The sequence below is a fragment of the Syngnathus typhle genome, linkage group LG13, assembly GCF_033458585.1.
Source record: "Syngnathus typhle isolate RoL2023-S1 ecotype Sweden linkage group LG13, RoL_Styp_1.0, whole genome shotgun sequence".
Lineage (NCBI taxonomy): Eukaryota > Metazoa > Chordata > Actinopteri > Syngnathiformes > Syngnathidae > Syngnathus > Syngnathus typhle.
In genome coordinates, this window is record NC_083750.1 from 6,226,839 (window position 1) to 6,250,863 (window position 24,025).

A 24,025-nucleotide genomic window follows, 5' to 3' on the forward strand; every position below is an offset into this window, starting at 1 on the left:
TTACTTATACGTCAGAGGCATGCGACGGAAGTCTCACACGCCAAGCATTCTGGTAAACATAGTTTTTATTTATTTCGATGATCCACCGCAAACTGTCACAAGTAGTTACCCCGGTAGTCAAATCCCAGCATTTCGATTGATCATTTTGTGAGCGTCTTTCTGCAGGTATCTACCACACTGTGTATTGAATGATCATTGTCGACTCTGTATTTCACTACGTTAAATTCTAAGCTCAGGTGAAAGTCTGTCGTTAGCTAAAATTACTTTATTGTTGTTTGCTTGTTGATTTAAGATATATACTACATACTATAGTACCATAAAGTTGTTTATGAATTGTATTGTGCATGACACTTGTTAGATTCAAAGTGCTGAATCCCTTCTTGTTTGTTTGTTTTCTGTTATGCCACGTCTCCATTGCATTCCAGCCTCACATATGAAATGTATTGTATTTTAAAATGTATGTGTTAATGTACAGGCAAGATGGGCCGTGGTTACATCGTAGACGACGCAGTGGAAGTATATCTGTCCAAACTATGTGCTCAACAATCGGATAATGTCACTGGCCTAGTCATTGGGCAGGTAAGTCAACATCTGCTTGCGCTTAATATTCATCAGACCTGCAATAAATTAAAAACAAAAGGCTGGCATCTACTACTACATTGTAGTTACTGATCATAAATGTCTATTTCACTCTAAAGAATAGAGAGAGAATGGTTGAATATAAAGCAAATAATGTATGTATAATTAGTATGTATTCTTACTCTGGATTTCATGATATTTACAATAGTTTTATGGGATAATATGAAAAAAAAATATGACTCACTCTATATTGCATTAGCACAATTGTGAAATTAAGATTGCCCTAATGCCCTTGATTATTTTATGTTTCAGAACTCAATTCAGAGGGATTTTGTTGTCATGGCATGTCAAACACCTCCAAAAGATGAACATCTTGTTGATGCAGGAAAGTCTCTAGACAAGGAATGGATCAGTGAACATGCTCGACAGGTAGGAACCATAAAGAAACTCACGTGCGTGATGGGACACCAGATGTTTTCACCACTGATGATCGGTATCGGTTTGTTTGTACAGGTTTCCAGAATGTTGCCAGGGGGCTTGTCTGTGTTAGGAGTGTTTATCATTACTGATGCCGATGCAAAAGAAACACTAGCCACACTTCGTCAGGTGAGGTTCATTTATTCACTTAGATTGTCAAAGCATAGAACTGGCCATAAACATCCTCTTACTTATTATTAGCTATTATTCTTCATCTTTGTGTGTTTGTGTGAAGCTGGTGTTTGCAGTGCAGCGTCTGATATCATCTGAAATACTGTGGAAAGCCGATGATGATGAAGTCACAGACTGCGTCACACTGCACGTCAGCCCCAAGTCTCGAAAGTATCCTTCGGCACAGCATTTACTTACAATTACTGCATACAATTACTTGTTGTATATCTTTACTCTGTTATATCAGAATTAGCTGCAGAACATTTGATATAAAAGATCCCAAGGTGAGTTCTCAGTCACAGTTGCTCTTTGCAGCTAATCTTTCTTTTAAACATTCTGCCGTATGTGCCACCCACTACTCCCACTAGTGAATTTACTGTGGATTTACTTTAGTGAAAATGTGGCTTAACGTGCAAATTACCTTTCCATGGCACTCAAGGATTTTTCTGAACCTCTTCCAGAGTTTGGCCAAGCCTGCTGATTGGAAATATCAGACAGGCGTATATTCATCCTGGTCCACAATAAGTTGTTGTGTAAATGTGGACTTATGTGTTCCGCTACCGGAAAACGCAACCTGTTCAAAGAGCATAGATAAGTGTCTTAAGGTACGTGTAGTAAAACTAAATCAGTCTTCCACAAAGTAGAATGCTTACGGATTTATTCTAAGTACTTTCTATGTTTCAGGAGGGACTGAATGTCTGGACGAACCAGATTGAGAATGCAGTCTGTTTGATTGATGGCGTACAGTTGCCTGAAGATGCAGAACTTACAACAGGACAGGTTAATATAAATTAATATCATATAAAGTTTCAGACTTTTACACCAAGACACACGTTCAGTACATACCAAGATAGGTCTGGGGAATCAAATTCTAAAATTGTGTTTGATACACATTTTGCAGAAGAGGAATGTGAGACACTCGCTCGCCGCTCAGCTGCTAGTCACTCCGGTAAGTTGCAGCCACACTGTAACATTTAGACAACTTAATGCAATTACTCTGCAATGAATTAAAAGGGATGTTGTCCCCTACTTGGTCTTGATGTCCATATGATATGCAAAAGGTTCCTCGACAGTTTGGTAGAAGGCGTTATCTTTCTGTTTGGCAGAACCAACAGGACAGTTCAAGAGATGCGGTCCAACAGTGTGGTGGCTGCTTGTCAATCAGCGGAGCCATCCATAGTCGAGCTTACATACACAACAATAAACCAAAAGCCAAACTGGCTGAGAAGGTAGCTTTTGACACAGTAGATGTTTGTAGGAAATATTTTGTCTTAAAATATCCAATATTCATATAGATGCTGAAGAGAGATGTTGTTTCTACCATGGTCACGAGAGTTCAGATGCAGCTTGATGAGTTTGTGGCGACAGAAAATGAGAGCAAAGGAATCAGCGGAGACAAACAAGGGACAGGTACTTAGACCGTGGAAGCTGGTTTCAATTCTGAAGAATCATTCATTCCAGGCTTGTTTGTATGAAAATTAACACTAATTGCTCGTGTCTTTTAGAGCAATTCTGCCTCCCTCGTCGTGTCTTTTGTCCTGCAAAAGTTAGCGGGACTCTATGCGTGTCTGACTACAAGTTCAATGACGAGGACCCGTCTGAGGTCATTGACAGGTTGAAAGAAATGTTGGACATCCAAACAACTGATCAAAACTTGGATTCCAAGCAGGAAATTGCTGCTGAAATCATAGAAAGTGAAGAACTCGAAGGTGATACGTTCACAAGTCAAATTTTGTGGTTCTAAATGTGTTTTTCTTCGCAACATTGCACTTGTGTTTAAAGTCAGTTACTGCACATCATTTTATTTTGTCGAGGGTGATTAAAAGATTGTGTTATGTTTTCAGATTCCGCTGTCGAAATTGTTGAAGTGCAAGAACCCAAAAGAAACAACTACATAGGTGAACTACAGCAACATTTTCTTGCATCTGTTTGTTGATAAAGCGGCTTTAGTATTAACCGCTGTACTTTAGAAATTTTCAATTCTAGTATATAATGTCAACCATTGCACATCACTATGGTGTTACTGTATTAACGCATGCACTGTTCTGATTCTGCTCTTTTTTTTAGGTGTTGCCATGGCCACTGTTGTCGCCCTACTCGCCTCTGCTGCTTCAATGCTCTACCTCAATGACATTTGACATCCATACCAGAAATAAAATATTGTCAAATCCAGATTAAATAATTTCTGTATCAGACTTTTGTAATATGTTTTTAGACACACATAAAGACTAATTGCCAAAATGAAACACTGCCTTATTTCTTTTTTTGTTTAAAAATTAGTATAAGCAGCTCTAAATTGATATTGCTCACAATAAAAAAAAAAATTGCACCTTCATGTCATTGTCAAACGTTACAATTGGCCGTCAGAGTGCGTTAAAAACCATGGTAAAATATATACGATAAAGATCTCAGTAGAGGAGTTTGGAACCGACGGTCTGTTATGGTTATTGTTTAATCTTTCCAGAGTGTTGTTGCAATGGACATTTGAATCTAACCCCTGCTCAGCAGTGCTAAACCTTGAGCACTGGAGCCTCCAATAAGCTCCACCCAGTAGTTTAAATTGCCAAGTGTAGTAGAAGAGGCTTCAAATGACTGTGGTGTAAGAAGAAGCTGATAGAGTTTAGAGAACTCTCTGATTTGCAGAAGCAGCTTGAAACTACAGAAAATCTTTGCCGCTGCTGCTGAAACAGAGAAAAGAGGTGTCATGCTAAGTAAAGATCTTCCAGATATTGAGGTAACGACTTGTGTTTTTTCTCTGTACAACTTGGCAAAAGAATAGAGCAAATACTGCTGTTGGTGCTCACTCTACTACAAAATGTAGATTCATTGTTGTCCATCTAAAAATGTGTGTGATCTTTTTTTTAAAATTTTGCACGCATTTGGGTCAAATACTTTAGATAAGCAATGTGTTGTGCTAAGATTGTTATATAATAATTATGGAAAGTCACATGAGGTTTTGAGGAATGCACTGGGTGTAGATTGACCTCATCTAAACCTGTCAGTGCAAAATGCCGTAAGATATTTCTTGAAGTTGCAGCCGCATTCTATTTCATAATTCGACAAAGATTGCAAATCCAGGTCCACAAAGTAAAAACCCTGACACAGTTTGGCTTTAGTGTTCAACTTGCAGATAAACAAGACTGTTTATTTGGGGGGATGGCATTAGGGTGAGCAGCCTTCAAAAATGTTTTCTTACACTTTTTGCTTACTGTCAAGGTTGTCTTACTTTAGATTGTTCTTGTTTTGTTTCTAACTGAAATAATATCCTCAGCTATTTCAGCCTTGAGTAGCTGTTTTTTCTAAATCACTAATATAAACATTGTATAATGGATTTATTTGAGTGTGTTTAAAATTTAAAGCATTTAGAAGTTTCCCTTGCATTTTTTTTCTGTATGCGGCCCTCTGAAAAAATGTTTGGACACCTCCGATTTAAGGACTTCATTAACAACATGACTATGCGAAAATACATTTGCAAAATACATTTATGCCAGTACAACTGAACAACGAATTGCGTAATAATCTCCAAATCTAAATTGATTGAAATGATTGCAATTTTCTCTTCTCTTACTATATTCACTTGTGTCAGAATGGCTCTTTTAGTTGTAGATCAAGACGATATGTCACTCATTACTTTTTTTTTTTTTGTGGAAATCCTCAACTGGTCACAAAACCACAGTGCAATGACCTTTGGTATCTTATCTACTTGACCCCAACCATTCAAACAAGCAAACATCTCAGAATGTTCCATAACGTCAGTTTTTTGCCATGAAGAGAGATAAGAGGTATGTTCGCAAAAAACAATGCAAAAATAAAATGTTATATAAATTTTGAAAGGCGCAAGAGGGGAAAACAAGAATGTGTATGTGTAAAATAAACATGTCTCATAAACTCATAACTCATGACAATTTTTTCCCTTTGACTGATTGACCTCTATTTTTTTTAGAGCATCTTGGCTCTGAATCCAAGGGTCAAGACTCATACTCAGATCATGTCCACGGCGAACAAGAAGAAAGAAAAGAAACACTGGAAACGTAATCCTGACAGAAGCTGCGATGTATGTGTTTGACTTTAATGTAAACAACTCTAAAAGCATTTCCCTTAATTCCTCAAGAATATATATTTTTTTCATTTCTTTTCTCAGTCCTGTGTTAAGTTAGAGAACAACTTTGATGATATAAAACACACAACCCTGAGTGAGCGTGGAGCTCTTCGAGAAGCTCTGAGGTGAGAATGGAACAAGTCCTATTATTCACCACATATTACAAATGACATTAATAAATGTGCCAATTGTGTCAATTTTTTATTAGGTGCCTCAAATGTGTGGATGCCCCTTGTCAGAAAAGCTGTCCCACTAACTTGGACATCAAGTCATTTATCACAAGTATCTCTAATAAGGTACTGTACACACTCAGGGCTGCACTTAAGTGTAAAAACTGCTCACGTCTCAGATAATTGTCAAGATTTTTTTTTAATGTGTGTGTTTACTGTATGTCCTACATGTCAGAACTACTATGGAGCAGCGCGGGCCATCCTGTCAGACAACCCTCTTGGTCTAACCTGTGGAATGGTCTGTCCCACATCAGAGCTGTGTGTTGGGGGCTGCAACCTGTATGCCTCTGAAGAAGGTCCCATTAACATCGGAGGGTTGCAGCAATTTGCTACTGAGGTAAAAAAAAACACAAAGTTGCAAACATAAAAATACTTTTCACTGAATGAGCACAAAGACACTAATAATGTTTTGCTGCTGGCTTTAGCAATTTAGATGCACTCCGCCATCCAAGTGCGAATAAGCAGCATGGATTTGGAGGCAAGCCTAATATGAGATATATGCGTATCTTCACAGGTGTTTAGTAAGATGGGCATCCCTCAGATCCGAAATCCTGAGCTACCACCACCTGATGAGATGCCGCAGTCTTACCATGCACCAATTGCTGTTATTGGCTGCGGCCCTGCTTCCATTAGCTGTGCCTCTTTTCTCGGACGCCTCGGATATGATAGAATTACCATATTTGAGAAACAGAAATACACTGGAGGCCTAAGGTATAGATACTCTATTATATTGAACGGTGTAGTTTGTTGTGAGCTGTTGTATATTAACGGAGAAAAGTAAATCACACATCTTCAGTCTTGCATAAATTCAATTAAAACCTAAAACTTACTGTACCTATCAAGGTTTAGTTTTTCCATTCTGGCTAGTATTTATACTTTGACATGTGTGAGGTATATTTGCCAATACAAAGCAGCACACATTTTGAGAAAAAAAATGATTACAGGAAGCCTATCAACAACATGCAAAAACAAAATGACCTTTGTCGTCTCATGCAGCACAGCCGAAATCCCCCAATTCCGTCTCCCATATGAGGTTGTCCAATTTGAAATAGACTTGATGAAGGACCTTGGAGTCAAGGTATGATCTTTGATAACTTTAGTATGTTCTTAAGCATACCTCCACCAACATACAGCGACCAAAAATAACGTTTTTGGTAATTTTTGAGAAAATATTCTGCCACGCAAAACTGAATGTGGTATAAGTAATAGGTTTTAAAAAAAAATGTTTTACTGTTTGTATAGTATTTTAAGTCCTTCCTAAAGAAGTCTTGCTTTGTAATCCATATCAGGTCGTATGTGAGAAGGGTCTTGGTATGAACGGAATGACTCTGACTTCTCTGAAAGAAGATGGATTCAAAGCAATCTTCATTGGAATTGGTGAGTCCTCTTCAACTTCAACGAGAAATGTATTTTCCAATGGGGAAATTAGGTTAGGTTGCTTTAAGTAATGCTTTGTAAAGCAATAAAATATTTAATAACTTGAATTTTGGAAAAAAAAAAAAGCAAAATAATGAAAATAAAACTGTAGTGTATTATCCCGGAATGGCAAAATTATGAAATTTATGATAAGAATATGGCATTTTTACTTTGATAATAACTACAGTTACAATTTTAATAATTTATATAATTAAACTTTAAAATTTTCAATTATTTCAACAACTGTGCAGATGGCTTTGTGACACGTTTTAAAAGTAATTATGGGTTTTGTGTGTAATTTTAGGTCTACCTCAGGCCAACAGAGCAAAAATCTTTCAGGGTTTATCCATGGATCAAGGCTTCTTCACATCCAAAGATTTTCTGCCCATGGTGGCCACAGCAAGCAAAAAAGGTTTTGCAGTACGCACACATGTAAACGTGTACACACTTACTCACCGTCTCTGTCCTTCCAGGGATGTGCCAGTGTCGCTCCACCCTCCCCGAGTTACGAGGAGTGGTGATTGTTCTGGGTGCCGGCGACACTGCTTTCGACTGTGCAACCTCTGCCCTCCGCTGTGGAGCCAGGAAAGTGTTTGTCTGTTTCAGGAAGGGATTCACCAACATCAGGGCTGTTCCCGAGGAGGTATGGGTGTGCACGGACAAATGGATGTGGATAAGCAGAGAGTGATTAATGTCGCTTTTTGGTCAGATGGAGTTGGCTAAAGAGGAGAAATGCGAGTTCCTACCCTTCCTCTCTCCCAGAGAGGTCATTATGAAGAATGGACACGTCGCCGGATTACAGTTTTGTCGCACTGAGGAGGCCGAGGATGGAAATTGGTTGGAAGATGAAGACCAAGTTGTACGGTTGAAGGCAGATTACATCATCAGTGCTTTTGGTTCCATGCTCAGTGAGCCGGCAGGTAATCAGACGGATGGAGGGGGTCATTTTTTTTTTGATGATCCACTAAACTGACCCTTTCTTTATTGCATGTTTATTCTATATGCAGTGAGTGAAGCTATGTCTCCAGTCAAGATGACTCGTTGGGGTACTCCCGAGATCAACTCTGAAACCATGCAAACTAGTGAGCACTGGGTGTTTGCAGGGGGAGACATTGCTGGACTGGCAAACACCACAGTGGAATCAGTCAATGATGGCAAACAAGCCTCATGGCATATTCATAGATACATACAGGTAGTGAACCACTGTTTCTGTCTTTTTGTCTAACCCTAAAATTTCAATTTTATTTAAATTAACCCGAGAAAAAAATATTAAAAGAAAACAACTTCATTGGAGTATAGAGCAAGTTATAAAACTATGGGTTAGTATAATGAGATATTTATTATATAGAGTATTTTTATAATTCTTTCTGTTTTCATTCTGCAGTCCCTCTATGGCCAGACAGTGGATACAATTCCAAAGATGCCATTATTCTACAGTGCTATCGATGAGGTGGACATCCGTGTCGATGTTTGCGGAATAAAGTTTCCCAACCCATTCGGCTTGGCCTCTGCCCCTCCCACCACCAGCGCAGCCATGATCCGAAGAGCTTTCGAACAAGGATGGGGTTTTGCGTTAACCAAGACCTTTGGATTGGATAAAGTAAGTGCATACTTGCTTCAAAATGCCCATTTGTGTATATATACATAATAAACCCAGATATTTTGCAGTGAGTTGATTGTATAATTAATAGCCGGATTATTTTCTTCTGTCTCTGCAGGACCTGGTTACTAATGTTTCTCCCCGTATTGTACGTGGCACCACTTCTGGTCATGTCTTTGGACCAGGTCAGGGATCATTCCTCAACATCGAGCTGATCAGTGAAAAGACAGCAGCCTACTGGTGTCAATCAGTTGCTGAGCTTAAGCAAGACTTTCCAAATAATGCAAGTTTTCATCACTACTTATTATATTTTAGTTTGGAATTTTTATACTTTTCTATTGTAATCAATTATGGAAAAACATGCTTTGTGGTTTTTTTTCTGCCAATCAGGTTGTGATCTCCAGCATCATGTGCGGTTACAACAAGGAAGACTGGACAGAGCTAGCTCAGATGGCTGTGGTACGTCTTATACACGTCATGTTGCAAAGATGTTATTTTGAAAATAAAATTGGTATGTACATATCCCTTCAGAAATCAGGTGCTGATGCATTGGAGTTGAACCTGTCCTGTCCTCATGGGATGGGAGAGAGAGGCATGGGGTTGGCCTGTGGGCAGGTACACTCACTCAATCACTCATTTTGAAAGCGTTGGTCATTTACAGTGTACATTACACATTAGGACCCTGTGCTGGTGCGTAACATTTGTCGCTGGGTGCGAGCTGCTTCTTCCATCCCATTCTTTGCCAAACTGACACCAAATGTTACCAACATTGTCGATATTGCCAAGGCTGCCTATGAAGGTATGCATATATTTTCCTACTCCGATGCACTTCTTGTATGACTTGTTTGTAAAATTACTGTGTATGACTGCAGGCTCCATAACCTAAAACAAATGTGTAATTCAGGTGGAGCAGATGGCGTTACAGCCACAAATACAGTTTCGGGTATGATGGGACTGAAGGCAGATGGCTCACCCTGGCCAGGTGTTGGAGCTGCCAAACGCACCACATATGGAGGGGTGTCAGGTAAAAACACATCAACAAACGTGCCACATCTTTTAATTTGCAGTTTCTCGTGAATGCGCCTGAGACATTTTTAACAATGCAATTCCAAAAACCCATCTTGAATTCATGAGCCAAGCTTAAGTCCAATGAACACAATTAAGTTGAGAATTCAAATATAGCCTGTTACAATATTAGATCAGTCTCAAATTTCCAGATCCACATCCTACCGTATTTTCCGCACTATAAGGCACACCGGATTATAAGGCGCACCGGACTTTGGACACCCCTGCTGTAGTGGCTCAATATTGGTCCATATATAAGGCCCACCTGATTATAAGGCGCACTGTCGGCTTTTGAGAAAGTTGGAGGTTTTTAGGTGCGCCTTATAGTGCGGAAAATACGGTAAATAAAATGTAATTGATCATTGGACCATAAAGCTAAACATTCACTTTTTAGTTGTTTTTTTTACTTTTTGAGGTATGGGTGAATAAAAATGAATATAAATGTATGAATCACTGCCACATGTATGGATTTGTACGGTCATTTGTGCAGGCAATGCCATCAGACCAATTGCTCTCCGAGCTGTATCCGCCATCGCCAGGGCAATTCCCGGTTTTCCAATTTTGGCCACTGGGGGGATTGACTCGGCAGAAACCGGTTTACAGTTTCTTCATACTGGTGCCTCAGTGCTACAGGTGACAATATCATGACATGTTTTTGTGCTAATTTATTATTTGCTGGTTGGCCAGAATAAGTCACATGGTTTTACTACCTTACAGTTGGGCACATCATTTCCATTTCAATTTAATAGCATCTTTTTTATATGGTTTGCTTGACTAAAAAAAAGTGTATACACAGGTGTGCAGTGCTGTTCAGAACCAAGATTTCACTTTGATTGAGGACTACTGCGTGGGTAGGAAATAATATTTTTGTATTTGCACTGTGTCAATAAATTTGCTATGATTTGTGATCTAATCATGTTGAGTGTTTTGTGTATGCATAGGTTTGAAGACCTTGCTCTACTTAAAGAGCCTTGAAATGAAGGACTGGGAGGGACAGTCTCCTCCAACAGAGAGACATCAGAAAGGAAAACCCATTCCGAGACTGGAAGACCTCGTCGGACAGGTACTGTATATTAACTCTGGTGACTTTAAAATGATAAGATGGATAGAAATTGATTTGATTGAATTGATTGAAACGAAAAAATGCTTGTGTAGAGTCTCCCAAGTTTTGGACCATACCTTCAGAAGAGGACAGAGGCCATTGCACAATACAAAAAACATCTCAGAGAAGCTGAGGGTGCTGATGTGATGGAAGCCACCGTGTCTAAAATGAACACGCCTAAAAAAACTGTTCCAGCTGTCAAGGTATTGTGCGAGCATACAAAATTTTAGTTTGATATGGTTTGTTCTAATGAAATGTAAAAACAAAACAAAGCTTTGTGTACGCTCCACATAAATGCATGTTTATTTCATTAATATTTATTTTCTGGTCCTTTTTCTGCAGGATGTGATAGCAAGAGCGTTGCGCCACATCGGAGCCTATCAAGAGCTTAACAACATGGAGCAGGTATTTATTGATGTTGCATTTACTTGTGTCAAACTAGGATAAAAGCTTACGAATTCTACAGGTAGTGCTTGTATTACACTTAAGGAAAATTAAAACAATTAATTTTTAGATTTTGGTCTCATTATGATATTTCATTTGTCCTACTCATCAGGTTCAGGCTCTGATTGATGAGGAGATGTGTATCAACTGTGGGAAATGTTACATGACCTGCAACGACTCTGGTTATCAGGTATATACAATAAATTCACACAGAACTCAACTATGAGATGACGTGTTAACCAGTGAAGATAAGCAGTACACTTTTTTTATTTTTTTTTCTAAATTTATATATTTTTATTGTTATCCTGCTTCCCCCTACCTTTAACATGTAGCTGAAGTGGGCAGCACAGTCTCACACTCAGAGGATCTTAGTTTGAACTTCAGCCCAAACACTTCTCGTAAATGTTTTCTTGTACTCTGGTTTCCTCTCACGTTTTAAAAACATGCTTGGTAAGTTAATTGAAGACTCACAGCCCGCCGGTGTGAAAGCAAGGGCGAGTGACTGGCGACGGGTTCAGGGTACATGCCATCTATACCGTGACATGCTCTAGCTCACCTTTGACCCTCAACAGAGTAGGCAGTCAAAAATGGATTGATGTAGTTAACACTGGCTTGGCAGATTTCAAAGAATTAGTGTCACTATCTATTTATCCTGCTTCTTTTCACAAAGGATGCCGTTTGTGTCTTCATGGCATTTTGCTTCTTGTCTCTACAGGCTATAACGTTTGACCCAGAGACCCATCTTCCATTTGTGACTGACAGCTGTACTGGATGTACTCTATGCCTGAGTGTCTGTCCAATCATAGACTGCATCAAGATGGTTAACAGGACAACACCATATCAACCCAAGAGAGGTGTGCCAATTAATCCAGTCTGCTGAAGCAAAAGTCATACAAAACTTCAGCCTGTCTGGCTTTTAACACATGGATGAAATCTGTCACAAGATCTGTATTTGCTCATATTTGATTGTGCGATTCTCCATGAAACCAATCCATGAAAACAAACAATACAGTATCTACTTCTTTTGCGTGTTCCATGATGTTGTTTTATTCTAAGCAGCATCCTGAAACATCCATTTTTGACTGCCTACTTTTATTGTCGGGTCTTTGTAAAACTGTGATCTAAGTCATGTGATGGTTGCATATTCATCCTGTACTGTAGCTTGTAGTTTTTAGCCTGCAGTTTGAGACACCTCATCATATGACCGCACTGAGCAAAATCTCATACATACATTTTGACTAACTATTGTGATTGGTATTTTGTGGGCCAACTAATCATTTGTGCGATTATCAACGATTACAGTTTTAAAAAACTAACAATCTAAAATGATGAGAATGTATAATTATATTGTATTTATATTGTTTTAAATAGACAATATACAGCAGCCAGAGTTTCATTCGGGATCAATAAAATATCTACTTTCAATGGTTGAGTGAGTTATTCCACTACTGTATATACCAGATACTGTAAAAACAGTATGCAAAAAAAAAGATGATGTTACCCTCCAATACAAAAGGTGGCGATACTGAGCCCTCTGTCCTGTTGATTAGACGACGCCCATTTTGCTTCCACCGATTCGGGCGTTGTGCTTGACGTACGTTCCAGCAGAAGAGGACAAAGAGCTGCAATGGACGGGTAAAATGTCCTCAAATGTGGATGTATACGTCTAAACGCTCGCGTTTCAGTATTGCATGAGCTCCAGCTAAAGTGACGCAAAATTGCGTTCTTGATTTTAGACGTGCTAACTGTTAGTTGAGCTGTAAAGCCCGACATTGTACTGTTGCAGGACCTTGTGACAGCTAGCTAAACTAAACGTCCAAACATGAACTGGACTGGTTTTATGAGGTATTACTTGTGATTTTAGTTATAGAACGATATTGTAAGGAACTGTAACATACTCAACACTGATGCTTAACACTAGGTTTTATTAGAAGTTTGCTATTAATTTCAGTATTCGCAACGGTAGTCGCAGGCTTACAGAAGGTGTAACGGAGGGCGTAACTTTATGGAATATTATTTTTATTTAGTCGAAATTATTACAATTGCAAACTACCAACATTGTTATTGATAACTAATGGAAGCGTGTCGCTAGCTTGAAATTAATGTGCGGATAGAATGTAAAAGGTGATGACGTGATGTACTTAAAACATTGTTGTTATTTTGATTACTTAACTACTTTATTTTTCCCTATCAATGCACTCTTCAACAGTGATGTTGCAGTTGGTGTGAAGGCAAGCATTCTTATTTACTCTTTGATCATTTTTTACTGCTACATATCATACAGTAAGCAATAATATTGTGCAGGAGTGATTTTGTTAGTCCTGCTACTCAGATAAAAAATTATAACCATTTTTGTATTCATATTGATAAAATCCTTGCGGGTATCTTCACTTGTTTTTCTGATTATTTTTTCAGAGAGGCTCAGATGAGCTCAGTATGTACGCTAGCAACCCTAGCTCTATGGCAGGTAAGAAAAAAATGTTTTCTTGTTGAATTTAAAGCTAACCTAACGTGTAGTAGACTAGTGCTGTTGAGAATTGTTTGCACTGTTGTGTATTTCTACTTTTGGGTAAAATGCTTGCATATGTGTGTTGTTGCAGCAAATGGCAGTGACACTAAGAAACAGCGTCTGGATGAGTCACCTCCATCGAGAGTTCTTCACATCAGAAAACTTCCCAATGAAGTATCCGAGACAGAAGTCATTGCACTGGGTCTTCCCTTTGGAAAAGTGACCAATATACTGATGCTAAAGGGCAAAAACCAGGTTTGAACCATAACATGGTTTCCCCCTGTTGTTGTCAAGCAAAATGAATTTATTTGTGATGTACTGATTTTTCTTCAAGGCATTTCTGGAGCTCAGTACTGCAGAAGCTGCCATTACAATGGTGAACTACTATGCAGCTGTTACACCACAGGTTTGAAATGCATCCAAGTAAATTACTGTCACACATGACACAATTTATATTTTCCATTTTTGCTTAGCCATAATGTGAATGCATTTTATAATCTCCGGATTGTTATTTTTAGGTCAGAAACAGTCCTGTTTTCATCCAGTACTCTAACCATAAGGAACTAAAAACAGATTCTGCGCTAAACCAGGTATTCACATTGTTAAAAACAATAAAACAGCTCTCAGTGTTACCAACCTTAATCTGATGTTGGATTTCCTCATGTTCTCCCAGAGAGCCCAGGCAGTGCTGCAAGCAGTCTCAGCAGTTCAAGATGGAAGTTCTCCATCATCTGACCATGGAGTTCTGGACCTTGCTCCACCTCCCAGTCCTGTTCTGCGTATTATAATCGACAACATGTTTTATCCCGTGACTCTCGATGTTTTACAACAGGTATTACATTTTGAACCGAGTATCCCACGCACATTGCAGGCTTGATTCTCTCAGTAATAAAGAGGGGAAGAGTAAAATATGAAAACATGTTTCCTGATAATTTTGGTTATATCTTCACAATTCATCTTTTGACACTCAATTGTTGATCTTTTGGTGATTGTTGTTGTTCATAGATTTTTAACTTGACTGGAGAGACTAAATTCCTTGTCATTTTAAAAATAATTTTCAGATATTCAGTAAGTTTGGGACTGTGATGAAGATAATTACGTTCACCAAGAACAACCAATTTCAAGCACTCCTGCAGTTCAGTGATCCTGTCAATGCCCAGCAGGCTAAACTGGTAGGTCTTCTTTTATATGTTAAAGCTTGTGACCATTAGTACAGTATAATGACAAACTGTGTGAACTATCATAATATAAACTTGTGTAAAAAGTTATAATGTAAATATCAAGTTATGTAATCCATTATCCAAGTTATATATGTGAAACATAAATATTTTCTATTAAGATGCAGAGTTAATTCCAACATACAACATAGCTCAGGTTGATTGCAAGGATTTGATTGCAAGGCCGATTTAACTGTACATTAAAACAATGCTGTCTTTTGCATTCTTCCACAGTCTCTTGATGGACAGAATATCTATAATTCATGCTGTACTTTGAGGATCGATTTCAGTAAACTGGTCAATCTGAACGTCAAATACAACAATGATAAGAGTCGAGATTACACCCGACCAGATCTGCCTACTGGAGATGGAGAGTCAAACAAGGATCATTCTTTATTGGGTAATTATAACAACTGCAATTATGTATTTGCTCGTCTAATTACATTTACTTGCAAAGTATACTGACTGTCTGTGTTTCTTTTTAATGACTATCCTCTATGCTTGGTAGTATGACTGTTTTTGGTACCATTCTAGATGTGTTTTTTACTTGAAGGTACACCATCTGGAGCGCTAGCGTCGTACTCAAGTGGGGCGGGTTACTCATCCTCTCTCTCCCTCTCGCAGGGTGCAGGTACTGCGTTCCGTCTATTTTTGTTGTCATTTTTTTGATGCTATTTTTACATAGGTAAAATTGTACAGTATTCCTTTAGTGATACAAAATGTGTTCAATTGCAAAATTTTATCTGCATGTCAAGAATATGTTCTGCTTGCTAACAGGAGCCATTAGCCCTCTGAGCGCCGCGGCAGCTGCAGCAGCCGCTGCAGGACGAGTTGCTCTGTCCGGGTCTGGAGTTTCAGGAGTTCTATTGGCATCCAACCTGAATGAAGAGGTACATTTGGCCATGCACATTATCTTGAGTGCTAATTTTACTCTTAGTATGGCATCTGTGGTTAAGTACCGTCTTTGGTTAAGTACCGTATTTTTCGAACTATAATACACCAGTTTATTTGGCACCGTATCAATAAACGGGGCTATTTTCATACATGTGGTACACCGGATTATAAGGCGCATTATTATTTTTGTAAGTTATTGGAAGCAGGCTGTCTTTTACTTTTCGGTCGCACTAACCGCAATGACATTCTCACACATTGGCAATGCGCCGGCAGAAATGCTCAGCTCGCTTTCAGTCTGACTGGAGCATTACGCGAGTATGACTAAATTTCCCATAATGCGCCCCAAATTATAACCCGCAATCGAGTGCGCCGTGTGGTCCGAAAAATACGGTATGTCTAAAATGTGTCTTCTCAGTTTTTAGTATATTCTTGAATATTAAACTAACACAAATTATCATAAAATACGAGACATTTATTATACTATTTCTGAACACGAGCTTTCATGTATTTTGTACTTAGTTTTCTGTTAACTGTCAATTTTCTATTACCCCTCAAATTTGCTACATTGTTATATCTGTAACAACAATCTCTTGTTTGAATTACCTTTCTGTCAGAGACTTTCTTTCTACTATTCCAATCCATCTTTGCTCATTTCCCTATTACGAGCGCCTTTATAGTGGAGTGGTGGTTTTCACATTTGTCCCCATTTGTCAACGTCTTTGTGCAACTGCCTTCATCGCCGCCTAGCGACAAATTGGCACATGGGAGCATCGGTTGGTTTCATAGCAGAGCCTCTAAGGTTGAACGCAAACTGTTCTCGTTGTTGAAGTTACAATTTAAAGGGACGGTAAAGCGAGACAACGTTGGCACTTGTGTGATAGGACTATTGATGTCATTACTACGATTCACCTTTGGAAAAAATGCTCAAAGAGATGAAATGGTATTTTGGAACAGAAGGGCGGTACACTGACTGACGCTCATTTTTTGGGCAGAGTTTGCTTGATTTGGCATCAGCTTGATTATGTCACAGACGGAAGCGATCACAATTTCCCCATTGGAAATCATTGTACAGACTATCACTTAAAAAACAGCACCAACATTTACAAGGATATTATATATTTACCAATCATTTCATTGTTAATGTTTATATTGGAAAACAGAAAATGCTTGTCTTATGCTTTTTAAGTTGCATTTTTACATATGTCTGTCCGAATTGTCACCTGCCAATACCCTGATTACTGACGTCCAATTATTTATTGCTGCTCCCTTTTGGTTTGATCTGTTCCGCCCATCTTTCATTCATGTACCGTATTTATTTCCTCTTGTTTGTTTCCATGTTCTTTTCCTACAGCGATTAATTCATTCAGCAGTGTGTGTTTTTTTTGTGTGTGCGTGCGGACGCCTGGGGATTTTTGTGTGTGTGCCTGTTGTGAATCAAGCCAGCACTCATTCACTCCGTTGATGTTCCACTGATGCTGTTTACTGACCTCTGCTTTGGTTTTTGTCCTCCTCTCCTATCTCCTTTCCCTGCCTCCTTTCTTTCCTTCTCTGCTCCTCCCCTTCAACCACAAATTGTGTTTATTTGTCCCTGCATCCTTTACGATTGTACGTTTCCCCCCCCCCCCATTTTTATTTTTCCATTTTTGTAATGCGGTCTCACCCGACTTGTGCCATTGTCAACATCTCCCCAAAACAATCTTTGCTCCAATCGTCATCATCATGGAAACCATCATCTCCCCTTCGTCCAATGCTGGGTGGTCTGATCTCTACCTTCGTCTCTCCTCTTCTTCCTCCTCCTCTGCTCCTCCTCTTCCTGTCCTCTACTCTGCGGTCTCTCTCTGTAAAGATGGTCACGCCTCAAAGTCTCTTTACCCTCTTCGGTATGTCCAATCTCTACTTTTCAATCTGTTTATCTCTCTCTGTTTATCCAGTTTGCTCTACTTTTTCTTCAGTCATATCGTGGACATACTTATTTCTCGTAATCTCTCAATAGTGATAAACATTTATCTATTACTGCGCTCTCAATATTAGACTAGCAAGTGTATACGTGGTCTGGTGGTCTTTATTACCTAATGAGGACAAAACACCTCAATTACACGCGTTGAGCAACTATAGTGGGGCACACACCTGCAGATTCACGGATTTGTGGATTCCCCAAATATATATATAAAAATAATGATTTTATTTTTCTCCCCAATCAGATTCAATGTCTGTCACTTATTCACACAGCAACTCAACTCTGATTTTTTTCTTTTGCATTTGTTTTTATAATACGAATGCTTACATTACACTCCAAGTCATTTGGCAAGCAAGGTCTTGGCTTCAATCTTAAATTGCTACATGGGATGAGTTGTGTGTTGGTTCTCATTACAAGAAAAGATTCATTGATCACACAGACCACCGCATTCAGTTAAGAATTTCCCTTATCTTTTGGGGGGGAAAAAATGTATGAAATTGCTTTCTCTACTTTTAATTTCTTATCTCCAAACAGTGAAATTGTGGAGTTGGAGCTTCTCCCAAACTGAATGTTCTTACAATCGTAAAGACTGTCAACCAGCCCCTCTTACATTTTTCTCTTCTTAAATTATTGCTGTACGTGTATGTCATTCTGAATTTACTCTCCAAAGTTCCTGTGCAGCTTTTTCTGCTTTAGGTCAGTGCACATCTGTGTTTCTAAAAGGACGTTTCAGTCTTTCACCATTCATCATATTATATTTCAAAGCTCCTCTTTTTTTTCTTCTTTTTTTTTACACACACACACACGTGCAAAATAAGTTGTGGTTGACAGTCCTAATTAAAAACTACTGTTACACTCAAGTGTTGTATTCAAGTGGCAGTCAAATGGGAAGATCCTGTCCTTTCTGATCCTTTGTCTCTCTAGCACTAACTGAATTCCTTCCATCCTTCACACTTTTATCTACGTCGGCTCCTCCTCTCCTGCTCTGTCTTTTCTGTCCTCATACTCTCTCTCTCCTACACTTTGTGCTCTCTCTCTCTGTCTGTCTTTCTCTCTCCCTGTCTTGGTCCACCTCTCTCTCTCTCTTTATGTCTCCATTTGTTTAGGTGTCTATGGTGATGTGCAGCGGGTGAAGATCCTCTACAATAAAAAGGACAGTGCACTTATACAGTTATCAGATGGCAACCAGGCTCAACTGGGTAAGTTTTTATTCTCCAGGCAGTCTCTTCATATACACATTGATATTTTGTCCCCGCTGAGCAATTAATCAGAATTTAGAAGTAAAATTACTCATTAAGCAGGCCTGAAAGATTGTAAATAATTTGACACGTACAGTTTTTTTCCCCTCAAATGTCTGTACTTGTCTTTGTCTATAGCTATGAGCCACCTGAATGGTCAGAAGGTATTTGGTAAAGTGATGCGAGTGACTCTGTCTAAACATCAAACTGTTGCTCTGCCCAGAGAAGGCCTGGATGACCAGCTGCTTACCAAAGGTAAGAGCACAGACACTTAGACCACACAAGGTGACACTAACATCATACTATGTCCCTAGAACCTGTGACAATAGACTTAAAATTATTATATATTTTTTTTTTTCCTTCCCCTCAGATTTTTCTGGATCGCCACTACATCGCTTCAAGAAACCAGGATCCAAAAACTTTCAGAACATCTTTCCTCCTTCTGCAACGCTACATCTCTCCAACATCCGGTAGAGCTCATAGAATCCAACATATTTTCTGTTTTCATTCACCTACATTTGCTACAAATGCACAGATGAGTAAGACCCAATGCAATGTTGTGTACCTAATGTTTGGCTTCCGGATGTTGTGTTAAGTTGCCGTTTGCGTGAGACATTGTTGTGTTCTCCTGTTTACAACGCATCGTCTTTGTCCAGGGACGGCATCGGAGAGGACGACCTGCGTCTCTTATTCTCCAATGGCGGGGGGACGGTCAAGGCCTTCAAGTTCTTCCAGTAAGAAGGCTTTGAATTAATGTGCATTGTCTCTATTCAAATAGATAAATAAAATCAGTCCGAGAAGGCCATGGACCGCTGTATAAAATCCAAAATCTGATTGGTTAATAGTCTTAAAAAAAATCATAAATGTATTGTCGTTTCAATTGTACAGGGCCAGCAATCCTATGCTTCACGCAGGCCTTGGGAAGTTTACACTGAATATTTTTAATTAATCTATGCAGTGTAAATCCAACCTGAATGTTCCTTGTTTTGATAATAAAGTCACATTTCAATCTGTGTCCATCGTCCTCTAGGGACCGTAAGATGGCCTTGATCCAGATGTCGTCAGTAGAAGAGGCCATCCAGACGCTGATGGATCTTCACAATTATGACATGGGCGGCAATCACCACCTCAAAGTTTCCTTCTCAAAGTCCACCATCTAAACTTGTGAGCCGACTTGAAAGTGCCGTGCCGAACAAGGAGGTCGCTGTCATTGTACATTATCAAATCCACACAAAGAGCGTCAAATTTTAAGATCCCTTCCGTTTTTTGACCAGTAGAAGGCCAGAATTTTGTTAACATTATTAAAAGTCAATACTAGTGATGTTGTGCCTGCCTTGCTAGTGCCGTGCTCTTTCTTAAAGTGTGATCCAACATCACAACAGTTTGAGCCAGGCCTGCAGTCTGAGTAGACGCCATGCCCTCTATCCTCCTTTTTTTGGGCTTTGAATCACTTGTCAGTAAACTGTATAATGGACATGTATGTCATGTTATAACTTGAACCTCTCAGCCCCCAAGTGACACAGTGCTCAACGTTCAGCCAGGTCGGCATGGAAAACGAGTTGGCGTATTAAAGTCTTTCGAGCAGGCAGGGCTTGCTGTTAATCTCGTGAAGAACCGCAAATGAAACAAAAGGGGAATACAGTACATGGGAGTTGCGTGTATTACATGAATGAAGTTGACATAGTCAACTGTAATGTTTTGTTCAAGTCCTTTTGTAAAACTCTTCTGGATGAGGTTTCATCACGTGTTCATGGTCTTGGTCTCTGGTTTTAGAGGAGACTGTTTAGATCGAAGTACATGTGCCTTTAGTTCGTTTGGATCTAACACTTTTCTTGACAATTTCAACAGATTATTTTAGCATTAGTATTTCCCCATGCATTACTTAGTTTTTACATTCAGGTTTTTTTTTTAAATGACCAACCATTTGTGTTGCAGCTGATGTCAGCTTTTTTTTTGTCATTTTTTCTAATTGTAGCTCATCTATTTCTGTTGTGCGCATCAAAGTTTTGTTTTAGGGAACCCTACCATTTTATACTTATAACTTGTGAAAAAAATTAAATTAGCTCATTTATTTTGTCCTATCAACAATTGAATTTAAATTGTGTTGTATGTGTTTTCAGATCAGGATGTCCATCCTCTCTGTCTTGGCTGTCAATAAACTTATCTTTGCTCTCCTTTCTTTTTCCACCACACTTTCCTTTTCTGAGGAGAGTCATTTTATTGCCGTCTCTAAATGCAAATGGGATACTTTGCACCCCACGCCCTCCAGATGTGCACCTCCCTTTCCGGTCGGACATATTTGTAGTTTTTTAGCCAAGTAGACTACTTGTAAATGTTTTGTCAATAGCAAATGACTTGTCATTCATAGTGCTTTGTAAACAAGCACTGCAGTCAAGAAGCGAGAAGCTAACAAATGCATTTAAAACATTGTGTTCCCTAAGAATAAAACAGCACCTTAGATGCAATTCATCTGATAAAACTACAAGAAGTGTAAACAGAATGCACAGTTCAGCACAGAAACACTGATGCACTTCCTTGAGGTTCTGATGCTGGGGGACTTTCATTGGTTAAACATACCTGATTCAAATGATCAGTTCATCCTCAGGAGCCTGATAACTCCATCAGGTTGGAAAACAGGAATGCGACACACTGATCCTTTTTTTTTCTTTAATAAATCAAATAATCAAAAATCATAGTCAAAGCTTCACAGAAAGTGAAAAGTGCCACACCTGCCCTCACCCCCACTTTCTGATTGGCTGTTTGATCTGTGACATCACTTGGACACTCCATTAGGTACACTGCCATTTTCAAGTGTACCAATAACAGGCCACTTTGTTAGGGGAATATCATGGTCAAAGGTCACAGGTGTCAAGTTCTAGTCCTCGGGGCCGCGTTCCAATATGTTTTCAAGTTACCCTCGTTAAGTGCACCTGCGTGAAAAGTTTTAGCCACTTTCACGTTCTCCAGGAGCTAAAACTTTTCACGCAGGTGCACTTAACGAGGGAATCACACAGACACTCCATTAGGTACACCGCCATTTTCAAGTGTACCCAATAATAGGCCACTTTATTAGGGAAATATCATGGTCAAAGGTCACAGGTGTCAAGCTCGCGTCCTTGGGGCCGCATTCCAACATGTTTTCCAAGATTCCCTCGTTAAGTGCACCTGCGTGAAAAGTTTTAGCTCTTACAGAACGTGAAAGTGGCTAAAACTTTTCACGCAGGTGCACTTAACGAGGGTAACTTGGAAAACATATTGGAACGCGGCCCCTCAAGAACTGGAGGTCGACACCCCTGGTTTAAGTGAAAAGTGCCACACCCGCCCTCACCCCCACTTTCTGATTGGCTGTTTGATCTGTGACGTCACTCGGACACTCCATTAGGTACACCGCCATTTTTGGGTGTTCCTAATAATAGGCCACTTCATTAGGGAAAAAATCATGGTCAAAGCTTAAATGAAAGTGAAAAGTGCCACACCCGCCCTCACCCCCACTTTCTGATTGGCTGTTTGATCTGTGACGTCACTCGGACACTCCATTAGGTACACAGCCATTTTTAGGTGTTCCTAATAATAGGCCACTTCATTAGGGAAAAAAATCATGGTCAAAGCTTAAATGAAAGTGAAAAGTGCCACACCCGCCCTCACCCCCACTTTCTGATTGGCTGTTTGATCTGTGACGTCACTCGGACACTCCATTAGGTACACCGCCATTTTTAGGCGTTCCTACGTCATTTTCTTCTTTGTTTTGTTTTACGGCGAGGTGGCACCAGCTTCCATGCGCATTACCGACACCTACTGGTTGAAGTCATATGAACTGAAAAAAGAACGAATCACTTTAGGAAGTTATTCGTTCACTGAAAAGATTCGTTCTTATGAACGAATTGTTCACTCACGAGCCAACACTAGTGTGTATGGCTTAATTGCTCTTAACCCACGTGGCTTTGTGTGTCTTCAGCAAAGTCCCTTGCTCGAGTACTTGACCTGGACCAAAATAGGAAGGCTATCGTCCCTTTTTGGGCTCTGGTTTTATTAATTACTGCACCAAGTGACGCCGTTGTTAGCAGTGACCCATAACTATAACGAGTACACCGACCTTTATATGAAAAATAGGTTCGCTTCTGTAGTTGCTGCGTTATTTTGGCTGGCATCAAAGTGCACTTCTCTTATGATCCACAAGAGGGCACCATGATGATATTGACCACTTAAGCTCGGCACCGGTTGCGCGGCCTCTAACAAACAATAAATAAATCGGGAGGAAATTGTAGGTATAAATAACTAAACTAACCAAATAATGACAATCAGTGTTTTGTCAAAGTTCTCTATCACACAAATTTACAAAACCACAGTGATGTTTTAATATCGCAAACCACAAAAAAACTGTGGGTCACAACCACCAAATATAATTTCCTGTTATTTCCTTATGTCTTATTAAATTACTTGTTGCCAGGCAGAATTTGGAGAGGCACTCATAATTGTCCTAAGGTTGAATTAGCATATGCCAGCCACACCCACCAGATTTCCTAAATGGCAAACTCGAGGGTGACAGCAACGCTCCCCCAGGAAGAGTCAGCAGGATCTTAAACAGACACACAAATAGGTGCACACAAACGCACACACATGCACAGCGGGCGGCACAATTAGCACATGGGCCTTTGGGGGCCGAACTTAATCCACGACTTAATATCACCACTATAACCTCACAATTATATAAACCATCAATACAAATGTGCGTGTGCAATTCTTTGAGTTGTTAGATTGTTATTCTGCCCGTGAGCAAGGCATCAAAACCCCAGCCCTCCCCTTGAACCCAAGAGGGGCAGCGTTCGCTCATTCTGACATCATTCCTTGTACTGTTTGCTTGCATGTATGCGATCCGGTTCTATGCGTGGTGGGTGGTCAATAAAAATACAGCCAAGTGAAATATGAATGTCCCCTTGTGGGATTCTAATCAGCATAATAAATGAAATTAAAAGTGAATTAAAATGGGATTACACCTGTTGACCTAGTTCTACCCCCCCATCTCTCAT

At 39.5% G+C, this 24,025-nt stretch overlaps 3 protein-coding genes across 5 annotated transcripts; all 3 read left to right on the top strand.

Annotated features, from left to right (window-relative positions):
* The first annotated feature begins 26 nt into the window (after positions 1 to 26).
* On the top strand, positions 27 to 3,473 carry odr4 (odr-4 GPCR localization factor homolog). Its single transcript, XM_061294965.1, has 14 exons — positions 27 to 165; positions 476 to 579; positions 892 to 1,008; positions 1,093 to 1,185; positions 1,292 to 1,398; positions 1,475 to 1,511; positions 1,689 to 1,832; positions 1,912 to 2,007; positions 2,129 to 2,176; positions 2,334 to 2,456; positions 2,523 to 2,637; positions 2,733 to 2,936; positions 3,072 to 3,125; positions 3,295 to 3,473. The coding sequence occupies exons 2-14, from the start codon at positions 481 to 483 to the stop codon at positions 3,363 to 3,365; spliced, it is 1,308 nt and encodes a 435-aa protein (XP_061150949.1). The 5' UTR covers positions 27 to 165; positions 476 to 480; the 3' UTR covers positions 3,366 to 3,473.
* Positions 3,474 to 3,780: 307 nt separating this feature from the next.
* dpydb (dihydropyrimidine dehydrogenase b) lies at positions 3,781 to 12,608 on the top strand. Of its 2 annotated transcripts, XM_061294962.1 has the most exons (26): positions 3,808 to 3,961; positions 4,904 to 5,009; positions 5,171 to 5,281; positions 5,369 to 5,451; positions 5,535 to 5,622; positions 5,732 to 5,893; positions 6,071 to 6,267; positions 6,553 to 6,634; positions 6,846 to 6,933; positions 7,277 to 7,384; positions 7,446 to 7,615; positions 7,682 to 7,892; positions 7,980 to 8,164; positions 8,357 to 8,572; positions 8,691 to 8,855; positions 8,963 to 9,031; positions 9,104 to 9,187; positions 9,251 to 9,371; positions 9,477 to 9,596; positions 10,128 to 10,270; positions 10,434 to 10,488; positions 10,579 to 10,700; positions 10,793 to 10,942; positions 11,082 to 11,144; positions 11,296 to 11,373; positions 11,899 to 12,608. In XM_061294962.1, the coding sequence occupies exons 3-26, from the start codon at positions 5,216 to 5,218 to the stop codon at positions 12,061 to 12,063; spliced, it is 2,991 nt and encodes a 996-aa protein (XP_061150946.1). In that variant the 5' UTR covers positions 3,808 to 3,961; positions 4,904 to 5,009; positions 5,171 to 5,215; the 3' UTR covers positions 12,064 to 12,608. The 2 variants fall into 2 exon arrangements, with proteins under 2 accessions (XP_061150945.1, XP_061150946.1); XM_061294961.1 differs by lacking the exon at positions 4,904 to 5,009 and having other exon boundaries at positions 3,781 to 3,961.
* A 122-nt stretch (positions 12,609 to 12,730) lies between these two features.
* Positions 12,731 to 21,173, top strand: LOC133165372 (polypyrimidine tract-binding protein 2-like). Of its 2 annotated transcripts, none has more exons than XM_061294963.1 (17): positions 12,731 to 12,818; positions 13,393 to 13,414; positions 13,599 to 13,650; positions 13,784 to 13,947; positions 14,027 to 14,098; positions 14,211 to 14,282; positions 14,366 to 14,524; positions 14,754 to 14,864; positions 15,144 to 15,309; positions 15,463 to 15,540; positions 15,687 to 15,799; positions 17,650 to 17,683; positions 18,867 to 18,959; positions 19,137 to 19,253; positions 19,369 to 19,468; positions 19,655 to 19,732; positions 20,029 to 21,173. In XM_061294963.1, the coding sequence occupies exons 1-17, from the start codon at positions 12,811 to 12,813 to the stop codon at positions 20,156 to 20,158; spliced, it is 1,569 nt and encodes a 522-aa protein (XP_061150947.1). In that variant the 5' UTR covers positions 12,731 to 12,810; the 3' UTR covers positions 20,159 to 21,173. The 2 variants fall into 2 exon arrangements, with proteins under 2 accessions (XP_061150947.1, XP_061150948.1); XM_061294964.1 differs by having other exon boundaries at positions 12,758 to 12,818; positions 13,393 to 13,466.
* Positions 21,174 to 24,025: the final 2,852 nt, after the last annotated feature.

Coding starts and splice junctions, on each gene's coding strand:
- odr4 (XM_061294965.1), top strand. CDS start 481: ATGGGCCGTGGTTACATCGTAGACGACGCAGTGGAAGTATATCTGTCC. Junction 2,937..3,071: donor AGAAAGTGAAGAACTCGAAG/GTGATACGTTCA, acceptor TTATGTTTTCAG/ATTCCGCTGTCGAAATTGTT. Junction 3,126..3,294: donor CAAAAGAAACAACTACATAG/GTGAACTACAGC, acceptor TCTTTTTTTTAG/GTGTTGCCATGGCCACTGTT.
- dpydb (XM_061294961.1), top strand. CDS start 3,932: ATGCTAAGTAAAGATCTTCCAGATATTGAG. Junction 5,282..5,368: donor ATCCTGACAGAAGCTGCGAT/GTATGTGTTTGA, acceptor TTCTTTTCTCAG/TCCTGTGTTAAGTTAGAGAA. Junction 5,623..5,731: donor TCACAAGTATCTCTAATAAG/GTACTGTACACA, acceptor CCTACATGTCAG/AACTACTATGGAGCAGCGCG.
- LOC133165372 (XM_061294963.1), top strand. Junction 14,865..15,143: donor ATGCCCAGCAGGCTAAACTG/GTAGGTCTTCTT, acceptor ATTCTTCCACAG/TCTCTTGATGGACAGAATAT. Junction 19,254..19,368: donor TGACCAGCTGCTTACCAAAG/GTAAGAGCACAG, acceptor CCTTCCCCTCAG/ATTTTTCTGGATCGCCACTA.